Genomic DNA, 11,394 nt, shown 5'->3' on the forward strand with positions numbered 1-11,394 from the left:
CCGTACGTCACTGGGGGGACACGGGGGGGTCGCTGTCCCTCCCCGCACCCCCGTCCCCTCCGTGTCCCCCCCGTCCCCTCCGTGTCCCCCCCGTCCCCTCCGTGTCCCCCCCGTCCCCCCCCCCCCCGGCTGTACCTGGGCTCGTCCCCCCCGTCCCCCTCCCAAAATGTCCCGGCTGTCACCTGCGGTGCCCCCTCCCCTCCCTGTCCCCCCACCCTCCCCCTGTGCCCCCCACGCCCCTGTCCCACCCCCCATGTCCCCCTTGTGCCCCCACCCTGTCCCTTGTCCCCCCTGTGTCCCGTGACCACCCCCGTGTCCCCCCATCCCCCCATGTCCCCCCCCATCCCCCCACCCTGCCCCCCGTGTACCCTCCCCCATTTCCCCCCTCTCCCCCCCCATTCCCCTCCCCCGCTCACCCTCCAGGTGGTCGCAGGCCATGGCCCCGCCCCACGGCCCCGCCCACCCCCTAGCCCCGCCCAGCCCCACGCGGAGGCTCTCGGGGCGGAGCCGGGGGGGAGGGGCGCGCAGGGGGGCGGGGCGAAGGTCGGTCAGGGGCAGATGCAGCCGCAGCCCCGCCCCTGGCACCGCCCACCGCACCAGGGGCCACGCCCACCGCACCTGGGGGTGGGGCAGCATCAGGACACGCCTGGGGATTGCGACAAAGCCACGCCCACAGCGAGCCCCGCCCTGAACACGCCCACAGCGAGCCCCTCCCTTCAGCCACACCCATGAGTGAAGCCCCTCCCCTCAGCCACACCCCAACCAAGCCCCTCCCTTCTACCAAGCTCCTCCCACCTCAAGCCCCTCCCATCCCAAGCCATTGACTCCACCCATTAAGCCCCTCCCATTGTCCCCACCCCTTTCAAGCCCCTCCCTCTCCCAAGCCCCACCCACCTCCTCGGGGGGCGTGTCCTGCCCTGTGGTCGTGTCCGTGCCATTGTGGGCGTGGCCCAGCAGGGCCTGGAGGGCGGGGCCGAGGCGCTCGAGCAGCCCCAGGTCCAGCTCGGCCTCGGGGGGGCTCAGCTGCACCCCCAGCTCCAGCGGGGGGGGGGGGCCCTGGGGGGCGCTGGGGTCAGGGGGGGCTTGGGGGGGCTGGGGGGGAGGGGCTGGGCCCGCCTCCCCCGGAGCCCCGCCCCCCTCCCCCAATCCTGCCTGGGGGGGCAGAGGGGCCCCCCCTCCCCCACTCACCTTGGGCAGGGGCGGGGCCCCGGGGGGGGCGGGGCCGGGGGGGCCCCAGCGGAGGCGGAGCACGGGCTGGGCGGGGGCGGGGCTGGCATCCGGGGGGGCGGGGAAACGCAGGACCTGGGGGCGGGGCCAGGGATGGGCAGGGCGGGCACACCCAGACAGGCCCCGCCTCTTAGTGTGAGCCCCACCCCTCCACAGCCACACCCAGGCAAGCCCTGCCCTTTAGTGTAAGCCCCACCCCTCCACAGCCACACCCATTCTGACCTCCCTTCTGGCCACACCCCCTCTCTCAGGCTCCGCCCCAGAACAGTGCACATCAGCCTGGCCACACCCACCTCCAGGCCACACCCACCAGCCCCACCCCTCTTTAGGGTCAGCCCCACCTTCCCCAAGCCCCACCCACCATTAGCTGCACTCTCCTGGCCCCACCCCTCCAGCCCCACCCCGGCCCCGCCCACCTGTATCCGGTCAGGCTCCGCCCCCGGCAGCTCCTCCTGCAGCTCCAGGCGGGCGAGAGAGAGCCCCCCCCGGGGCCCCCCCGCGCCCCCCCGGGACAGACACAGCTGGGCCCCCCCCGCACAGAGCCTGGGGACAGACAGACGGACAGACAGACGGACAGTGAGGGACGGACAGACACAGCTGGGCCCCCCCCACACAGAGCCTGGGGACAGACAGACGGACAGACGGACGGACAGTGAGGGACGGACAGACACAGCTGGGCCCCCCCACACAGAGCCTGGGGACAGACAGACGGACAGACGGACGGACAGTGAGGGACACACAGATACAGCTGGGCCCCCCCCCACACAGAGCCTGGGGACAGACAGACGGACAGACAGACGGACAGACAGACAGACAGTGAGGGATGGACAGACACAGCTGGGCCCCCCCCCACACAGAGCCTGGGGACAGACAGACGGACAGACAGACGGACAGTGAGGGACACACAGACACAGCTGGGCCCCCCCGCGCTCAGACAGACGGACAGACAGACGGACAGACAGACGGACAGACAGACGGACAGTGAGGGACGGACAGACACAGCTGGGCCCCCCCGCACTCAGACAGACGGACAGACAGACGGACAGACAGACGGACAGTGAGGGACACACAGACACAGCTGGGCCCCCCCCCACACAGAGCCTGGGGACAGACAGACGGACAGACAGACGGACAGACAGACAGACAGTGAGGGATGGACAGACACAGCTGGGCCCCCCCCCACACAGAGCCTGGGGACAGACAGACGGACAGACAGACGGACAGTGAGGGACACACAGACACAGCTGGGCCCCCCCGCGCTCAGACAGACGGACAGACAGACGGACAGACAGACGGACAGACAGACGGACAGTGAGGGACGGACAGACACAGCTGGGCCCCCCCGCACTCAGACAGACGGACAGACAGACGGACAGACAGTGAGGAACGGATGGACAGACGGACAGGCAGCGAGGGACAGACAGGGGACAGGGGAAGGGGTCAGTGGGGGGGACACAGGGGGACAGGGAGGGGACAAGGGGAGGGGTCCTGGGGGGACAAATTTGGGGACAAAAGAGCAGAGACGGGGGGGACACCGGGGGGACGAGGGGCTCTGGGGACATTGGGGACACCTGAGCGGGGGGGGGGGGGGGACACAGGGGGTGCAGGCTTACCTGAGGTGGGGGAAGGGCAGGGCGTGGTCCCAGGCAGGCTGGGCGTGGCCATGGCAGAGCTCCGCCCACAGGCGCTGGTGGGCGGGGCTGGGGGCCCCCCCCAGCTCGGGCAGGAGGGCGGTGACGGTGCCCAGGGTCACCTGCAGCCGCAGAGACCCCCGGAAAGGGGGACCCCGGCCTGGGCGGGGGGTCAGGGACTGGGGGGGATGCAGGGAACCCCCAGGGACCCCCCGAGCGACCCCCAGGGCTGGAGAACCCCCGGGGACCCCCCCAGGGACCACCCAGGGACCCCCCGAGGGACCCCCAGGGAACCCCAGGGCTGGAGAACCCCCAGGGACCACCCAGGGACCCCCCCCAGGGAACCCCCCCAGGGACCCCCCCAGGGACCACCCAGGGAACCCCCCCAGGGATCCCCCCCAGGGACCCCCCCGGACTCACCTGGGGGGGCACAGCTGTGGGGGGAGGGGCGGCGATTCCGGGGGCTGCCCTGGGGGGGGGGGAGGGGTCAAACCCCAAAATTCCCCCCTCCCTGAAATTTCCCCCCAAAATAATCCCACAATTCACCCATCAGGATCCCCCCGTAAAAACCCCAAAAAATCCACCCCCCCCAGCCCCGATAACCCCCCCAAATCCCCCCTCAAAAAAACCTCCCCATTCCCCTTCCAGGACCCCCAAAAAATCCCCCCAAAATCCCTCCCCCAAACCCCAAATGAGCCCCCCAACCCCCCCCCCCCAAAACCCCAAATAATCCCCCCCAAAATCCTCCCTGAGGACCCCAAAATTCCCCGAACCCCCCCAGACGCCCCCAGACTCACGGCAGGGCTGGGGGAGGGGCTGCCCGTGGGGGTCTCCTCGGGGGGGGCAGCGCTGTCCCCCCCCCCCAGGGACCCCGTCATGGAGTAGAACAGCTCTGGGGGGGGCAAGAGGTGAGGACCCCCCAAAAACCACCCCAAAATCAAAAAAAATCCCCCCAAAACACCCTCAGAACCCCCAACCCCCCCCAAAATCCCCAAAACCCCCCCAAAATCCCCAAAACCACCCCCAAACCCCCCCAAAATCCCCAAAACCAGCCCCAAAATCCCCAAAACCACCCCCAAAATCGCCCCAAACACCCTCTGGACCCCCCCAGTTCCTCCCCCAAAACCCCCAGGCCCCCCCAAAAGCCCCCAGAATCCACCCCAGAGCCCCCCCCAACTCCCCGAAACACCCTCCAGACCCCCCCAGTCCCCCCAAAACCCTCCCAAAGCCCCCCCAACCATCCCAGACCCCTAAAACCCCCCAAACCCCCCCCCAAACCCTCCCGGATCCCCCAGCCCCCCCCCTCACCGCTGTCGGGGTCCCCCCCGGGGGGGCTCGGGGGGTCGCGCCCCCCCCGCAGGCCCCGGCTCAGCTCCCGCTCGATCAGCGCCAGGTCCTGGGGGCCCAGGGGGCGGCTGCGACCGCAGGGGGGGGGCCCTGGGGCGGGGCAGGGGCTCAGACCCCCAGGCACCCCCAAAACAGCACCCAAAGTAACGCACGGCGCCCCCCAAAATAACGCACGGTGCCCCCCAAAACAGCACCCGAAGTAACGCACGGCGCCCCCCAAAATAACCCACGGTGCCCCCCAAAACAGCACCCAAAGTAACGCACGGTGCCCCCCAAAATAACGCACGGTGCCCCCCAAAACAGCACCCAAAGTAACGCACGGTGCCCCCCAAAACAGCACCCAAAATAACGCACAGTGTCCACCAAAATAACGCACGGTGCCCCCCAAAATAACGCACGGTGCCCCCCAAAACAGCACCCAAAGTAACGCACGGTGCCCCCCAAAATAACCCACGGTGCCCCCCAAAACAGCACCCAAAGTAACGCACGGTGCCCCCCAAAATAACGCACACTGTCCCCCCAAAACCCCCCCAAAATAATACACACACTGTCCCCCAAAATAATGCACACTGTACCCGAAAATAATACACACTGCCCCCCAAAACAACACCCAAAATAACGCACGGTGCCCCCCAAAACCCCCCCAAAATAATACACACTGCCCCCCAAGATAATACACACTGTCCCCCCAAAAACCCCCCCAGAATAAACCACAGACCCCAAAACACCCCCAAGGTAATGCACTGACCCCCAAAAACCGCCCCCCAATGACACACGGCCCCCGAAAAACGAACTGCTCCAAAACCACCCCAACATAACGCACTGGCCCCCAAAAATCACCCCAAATAATGCACTGGGTCCCCAAAACCACCCCAAATAATGCACTGGGTCCCCAAAACCACCCCAAAATAACACACTGCCCCCCAACATAATGCACTGTGTCCCCCCCAAATAACCACTGTCCCCCAAAAAACAAACTGCCCCCCAAAACCTGCCCCCAATAATACGTTTCCCCCAAAACGAGCCCCTGTACCCCAAAATAACTCAGGTGTTTGGGCAGACCCCCCCAGCCCCCGCCCGTCCCCCCAGGTTTTGGGGTCCCCCCGGGTTTTGGGGGGGGGGTCACTCACCGGGGGGGTCGAGGGCCCCCAGCAGCCCCCGCAGGATCCCCAGCAGGGGCGGGGGCAGCAGCAGGTGCAGGGCCCCCACCTTCCCCTCCAGCTCCACCTGGGCACCGGCACGGTCAGACCAACACCCAGAAACACAAAATCCCCAAAATCCCCAAAATCCCCAAAATCCCCAGACCCCAAAAACCCGAAATCCCCAAAAATCCCCAAAACCAGACCCCAAAAACCCAAAATCCCCAAAATCCCCAGACCCCAAAAACCCAAAATCCCAAAAATCCCCAAAATCCCCAGACCCCAAAAACCCAAAATCCCAAAAATCCCCAAAATCCCTAGACCCCAAAAACCCAAAATCCTAAAAATCCCCAAAACCAGACCCCAAAAACCCAAAATCCCAAAAATACCAAAAATCCCCAGAACCCAAAAACCCAAAATCCCCCAGAGTCACACCCCAAAACCACCAGAACCCCAAAGACCCCAAAACCAGACCCCAAAAACACCAAAATCACCAAAATCCCCCAGAACCAGACCCACAAAACCCCAGAACCAGACCCCAAAACCACCAAAACCCCAAAAACCCCAAAACCCGAGCTCCCTCCCCTCCAGTCCCTCCCCAGTCCCTCCCAGTCCCCCCCAGTATAAACCAGGCCCCCCCAGGCCCACCCCCGGGCCTGGCACGTTCTCGTTCTGCTTCAGGCGCAGGCTCAGCTCCGAGGGGCCCGGCAGGAGAGCGGCCAGGACGGGAGGGGACACGGGCACCTGGGGACACAGGGGACATTGGGGACAATGGGGACACTGAGGGGACACGGGCACCTGGGGACACAGGGGACATGGGGGACAATGGGGACACTGAGGGGACACGGGCACCTGGGGACACAGGGGACATTGGGGACACTGAGGGGACACTGAGACTTGGGGACACAGGGGACAATGGGGGGACACGGGCACCTGGGGACACAGGGGACATGGGGACAGTGAGGGGACATTGGGGACAATGGGGACACTGAGGGGACACGGGCACCTGGGGACACAGGGGACATTGGGGACAATGGGGACAATGGGGGGACACGGGCACCTGGGGACACAGGGGACATTGGGGACAATGGGGACACTGAGGGGACACGGGCACCTGGGGACACAGGGGACATTAGGGACATTGGGGACAATGGGGACACTGAGGGGACATTGGGGACACTGAGGGGACACGGGCACCTGGGGACACAGGGGACATGGGGGACAATGGGGACACTGAGGGGACACTGTGGGGACACCAGGGGGACACCGGGACATGGGGACACCGGGGACACAGGGGACAATGGGGACACTGAGGGGACAGCAGGAGAGTGGGCAGGACGGGGCGGGACACAGGACCTGGGGACAGAGGGGACACTGAGGGGACATCGGGGGGGACAGGTGACACAGGTGAGCTCCAGGTGCCCGTGGAGCCGTACCTGTGCTCAGGCTGGGGGGAGGGTGGCACAGAGGGACACGGGGGTGGCAGGGGGTGACACAAGGATGTCACAGGTGACACACAGGTGACACGGGTGACACGGGTGACACGTACCTGTGCCCAGGCTGGGGGCAGCTCCTGCCACAGCAGCCTCAGGTCGCAGAGCCGCAGCCCCTTGTGCAGCACGGCCGGGGGGCCCCCGCCGCCCCCAGAGTCCTCGTACTCCACCCTGGGGACAGACACACCTGAGACACCTGGGGACACCTGGGGGCACAGCTGAGACACACCTGGGATGGCTGGGACACACCTGGGATGGCTGGGACACACCTGAGACACACCTGAGACACCTGGGGACACCTGGGGGCACAGCTGAGACACACCTGGGGACAGCTGGGACACACCTGGGACACACCTGAGACACCTGGGACACACCTGGGACACACCTGGGGACAGCTGGGACGCACCTGAGACACCTGGGGGCACAGCTGAGACACACCTGAGACACCTGGGGGCACACCTGGGAGGGCTGGGACACACCCGGGGACACACCTGAGGTACCTGGGGACAGCTGAGACACACCTGGGGACACCTGAGACACACCTGGGGAGGGCTGGGGACACACCTGGGGACACCTGAGACACACCTGGGACACGCCCAGCCCCTCCCCCCCTCACCTGGGCAGGTGCAGCTCCAGGGCCCCCCCTGGGCCCCCCCCGGGCCGCGGGGGCAGCTCCAGGCGCAGCTCGGTGTCCTCCAGCAGCACCTGCAGCCGCCGCAGCACTGAGGGGACACCGGGGAGGACACGGGGACATTGGGGACATCGGGGACAATGGGGGGACACGGGGACACTGGGCACATCGGGGACACTGTGTCCCCAGTGTCCCCACTGCCCCCAAGCTCTCCCTCTGTCCCCCATTCTCCGTCCCCCATTCCTGTCCCTGTGTCCCCCCTGTTCCTCTCCCTGTCCCCCCGTCCCCAGTGTTCCCCCAGTGTCCCCAATGTTCCCTGAATGTCCCTCAGTGTCCCCAAATGTCCCCACCTGTGTCAATGGCCACTGCCAGCCCCTCTGTCCCCCCTGTCCCCAATGTCCCTCAGTGTCCCCAATGTCCCCACCTGTGTCAATGGCCACTGCCAGCCCCTCTGTCCCTGTGTCCCCCCTGTTCCCTCTGTCCCCCCTGTCCCCAATGTCCCTCAGTGTCCCCAATGTCCCCACCTGTGTCAATGGCCACTGCCAGCCCCTCTGTCCCTGCTGTCCCCTCAGTGTCCCCAGTGTCCCCAATGTCCCCACCTGTGTCAATGGCCACTGCCAGCCCCTCTGTCCCTGCTGTCCCCTCAGTGTCCCCAATGTCCCCACCTGTGTCAATGGCCACTGCCAGCCCCTCTGTCCCTGCTGTCCCCTCAGTGTCCCCAGTGTCCCCAATGTCCCCACCTGTGTCAATGGCCACTGCCAGCCCCTCTGTCCCTGTGTCCCTGCTGTCCCCTCAGTGTCCCCAATGTCCCCAATGTCCCCACCTGTGTCAATGGCCACTGCCAGCCCCTCTGTCCCCCCTGTCCCCAATGTCCCTCAGTGTCCCCAATGTCCCCACCTGTGTCAATGGCCACTGCCAGCCCCTCTGTCCCCCCTGTCCCCAATGTCCCTCAGTGTCCCCAATGTCCCCACCTGTGTCAATGGCCACTGCCAGCCCCTCTGTCCCTGCTGTCCCCTCAGTGTCCCCAGTGTCCCCAATGTCCCCACCTGTGTCAATGGCCACTGCCAGCCCCTCTGTCCCTGTGTCCCTGCTGTCCCCTCAGTGTCCCCAATGTCCCCACCTGTGTCAATGGCCACTGCCAGCCCCTCTGTCCCTGTGTCCCTGCTGTCCCCTCAGTGTCCCCAATGTCCCCACCTGTGTCAATGGTCACCGCCAGCGCCTCCAGCCCCTCCAGCGGGGGGGGTTCTTGGGGGGGGTCCCGGCCCTGCTGTGACCCCCCCGGGGGGGGCGACCCCGGCCCTGGGGACCCCGGCGGGCCTGGGGGGACACAGGGGGGGTCAGGGGACACGGGGGAGGGGACAGGGGACACAGAGGGACATTGGGGGCACAGGGGAGGGACCCGGGGGTCAGAGGGGGACACGGGGGTGACCCGGGGGGGGTCACAAGGGAACATGGGGGGGACCCGGGGGGTGACACAGAGAGGTCAGGGGGGGCAATGGGGACACGGGGGTGACCCCGGGGTGACCTGGGGGTGTCCCGGGGTGGCTCAGTGTCACTCGCGGGGGGACATGGCGGGGACACAGAAGGGACAGGGTGACACCAGGGCCCGGTGCCACTCACGGGGGGGACAGGGGGTGGACATAGAGGGGACAGGGAGGGGTCAGGGGGACACCCGGGTGCCCCGGTGTGACTCACGGGGCCGCAGCACGAGGCGCAGGCGCTGCAGCCGCAGCCGCACGGGCTCGGAGCCCAGCTGGGCCCAGGGCACCGTCACCGTCACGGCCCCGAGGCCGCCCTCGCGCAGCTCCAGCGGCACCCCCGCCCCTGCCAGCAGCTCATCCACGGCCTGGGGGGCACCGGGGGTCAGGGGGCACGGGACGGGGTCGGAACTGGCCCGGAATCAGCCCAGAATCACCCCAAAATCGGCCCCTGAACCGGCCCGGAATAACCCCAAAATCACCCCCGGAACATTCCCAAAATCAGCCCCGAAATCAGCCTAAAATAACACCAAAATAACCCCGAAATCACCCCAGGAATGGCCCCGAAGTCACCCCCAAATCAGCCCGAAATTAACCCAAAATCAATCCCCAAATCAGCCTGAAATCAGCCCCCAAACCGCCCCAGAACTTCTCTCGGAACTATCCCAAAATCCTTTCCAAAACTACCCCAAAACCGCCCCAAAATCAGCTCCAAAACCGCCCCAAAAAGGCTCAAACCCCCCAAAAGCACCCGCGGTTTCTCCAAGGCGCCCCCAAACACCGCAAAATCCCCCAAAAATCCTCCCCCGCACTCCCTGCCCCCGTTATCCCCCCGTTATCCCCGGCGTCACCCGTCCCCGTTATCCCCGTTATCCCTCCCGTTATGTCCCCGCTGACCGCCGCCCGCAGCCGCAGCTCCCGCAGGCTCCCGGTGCCTCCCCGCAGGTCCAGCCCGAGCTGCTCGAGCCGCAGCGGCTCCTCCAGGAAGGGCCCGAGCCAGAGCTGCAGCGCGTACCGGGCGGCGCGGGCCTTCAGCGCCTCGGGCCAGCCCCGCGCCCAGCGCGGCATCGCCGCGGCACCGTGAGCGGTACCGGCACCGTGGCCCGCAGCGGAACCCGCACCGGGAGCGGCCCCGGGAGCGGCACCAGCACCGAGAGCGGCTCCGGGGCCTCAATCGGGCCCGAACCCGGAGCGGCTCCGCCTCAGGTACCGACACCGGCACCGGCACCCGCACCGGCACAGAGCGCCGCTTCCGGCCCCGCCCACGCACTTCCGCTCCGGACCCGCGGCTCCCCATTGGCTGCCGAGGGTTTGACGGACGGCGCGCGCCCCGTCAGTCAGCGGGAGCGGCGCGCCGCCGGCCAATGGGAGCGCGGCGGGCAGCGTGTGCGAGCGTTCCGGCCAATCGGGGCGCGGCAAGGAGCGTGCGCGAGCGCTCCGGCCAATGGCGACAAGGGGAGGAGGAGGAGAGGCGGGGTCTCAACCGGAAGTGGCGAAACGAGGTTCCCGGAAGTGGCGTAATGGGATTTCCGGAAGTGGGAAGTGCCGGGTGCGCTGAGAGGGCCTAATGGGAGGGGGAGGGGAGGGAAAGACCCCCCCCCCCCCCCCCCCCCCCCCCCCAGGGCGGTTTTGGGGCCAATAAAGGATTTTCGGGGACAATAAAGGATTTTTAGGGACCAAAAAAATTTTTGGGTCAATAAATGATTTTTGGGGGGCAGTCCCGGGTCGGTCCCGGTCGGTTCCGAGTCGGTCCCGGTCGGTTCCGGTCACTCCCATGTCAGTTGCGGTCACTCCGGTCAGTAGCGGCCCCCCCGGCACAGGTCGCACCTGCAGGACGCGGCCGAGACGGTCCGGAGCCGCCGGGACCCGCCCGGGCAGCGCAAGGTGAGCTGCACCTACGAGGGTGGGGGTCAGGGGCGGGACCAGGGCCGGACACACCCGAGTGTGCCACGCCCAGCCCTGGACACGCCCAGACACAACTGAATGTGCCCCGCCCACACTGGACACGCCCAGACACACTTGAGCGTTCCACGCCCTCACCTGGACACGCCCTTGCAGGCCACGCCAACCCCTCTGTGTGCCCTGCCACACCATTCCAGGCCATACCCACACTTGCTGATGCCCTGCCACACCCTCACAGGCCGCGCCCACACCTGTTCAGCCATACCCTCTTCACCCAAGCGACACCCACAGCCTCCCCGTGCCCTCGGCCCCCGCCCACAACCTCAAAGGCCCCGCCCCTTCCCGCCCCGAGCCCCCGCCCACCCGTGTCACGTGCTCCATGGTGCAGCACCGCGCCTGCGCCAGTAGGCTCCGCCCTCCGGCCTCCAGCAGCGCGAGGGGGGCGGGGCCAGCGCGCGACTCGCAGTACCCCGCGCATGCGCCCAACCAGGCCGCGCCCCCCTGGCGGCAGCGCCCCGCCCCCCGTGGGAGGGGCAGCGGGACCCC

General features: G+C 67.3%; 1 protein-coding gene across 1 annotated transcript; it reads right to left on the reverse strand.

Annotated features, from left to right (window-relative positions):
* Positions 1-1,019: 1,019 nt before the first annotated feature.
* LOC136570817 (autophagy-related protein 2 homolog A-like) lies at positions 1,020-10,167 on the reverse strand. The gene is made up of 14 exons (XM_066571224.1): positions 9,844-10,167; positions 9,164-9,314; positions 8,663-8,785; positions 7,454-7,559; positions 6,894-7,008; positions 5,993-6,088; positions 5,336-5,432; positions 4,167-4,295; positions 3,656-3,750; positions 3,279-3,327; positions 2,841-3,018; positions 1,644-1,770; positions 1,189-1,302; positions 1,020-1,082 (listed from the first exon to the last, which is right to left on the reverse strand). Exons 1-14 carry the CDS (start codon positions 10,012-10,014, stop codon positions 1,020-1,022), a joined length of 1,614 nt encoding a protein of 537 aa, XP_066427321.1. The 5' UTR covers positions 10,015-10,167.
* Between the last annotated feature and the right edge of the window lie 1,227 nt (positions 10,168-11,394).

This window comes from Molothrus aeneus, unplaced genomic scaffold (assembly GCF_037042795.1).
Source record: "Molothrus aeneus isolate 106 unplaced genomic scaffold, BPBGC_Maene_1.0 scaffold_397, whole genome shotgun sequence".
Classification (NCBI taxonomy): domain Eukaryota; kingdom Metazoa; phylum Chordata; class Aves; order Passeriformes; family Icteridae; genus Molothrus; species Molothrus aeneus.

Excerpts from the sequence above, each read along its gene's own strand:
- LOC136570817 (XM_066571224.1), bottom strand. The coding sequence starts at position 10,014 with ATGCCGCGCTGGGCGCGGGGCTGGCCCGAGGCGCTGAAGGCCCGCGCC. Across the intron at positions 8,786-9,163 it reads GCGCCTCGTGCTGCGGCCCC|GCCCGCCGGGGTCCCCAGGG; the intron begins GTGAGTCACACC and ends GTGTCCCCCCAG. Across the intron at positions 6,089-6,893 it reads TGCCCCCAGCCTGGGCACAG|GTGCCCGTGTCCCCTCCCGT; the intron begins GTACGTGTCACC and ends CTGTGTCCCCAG.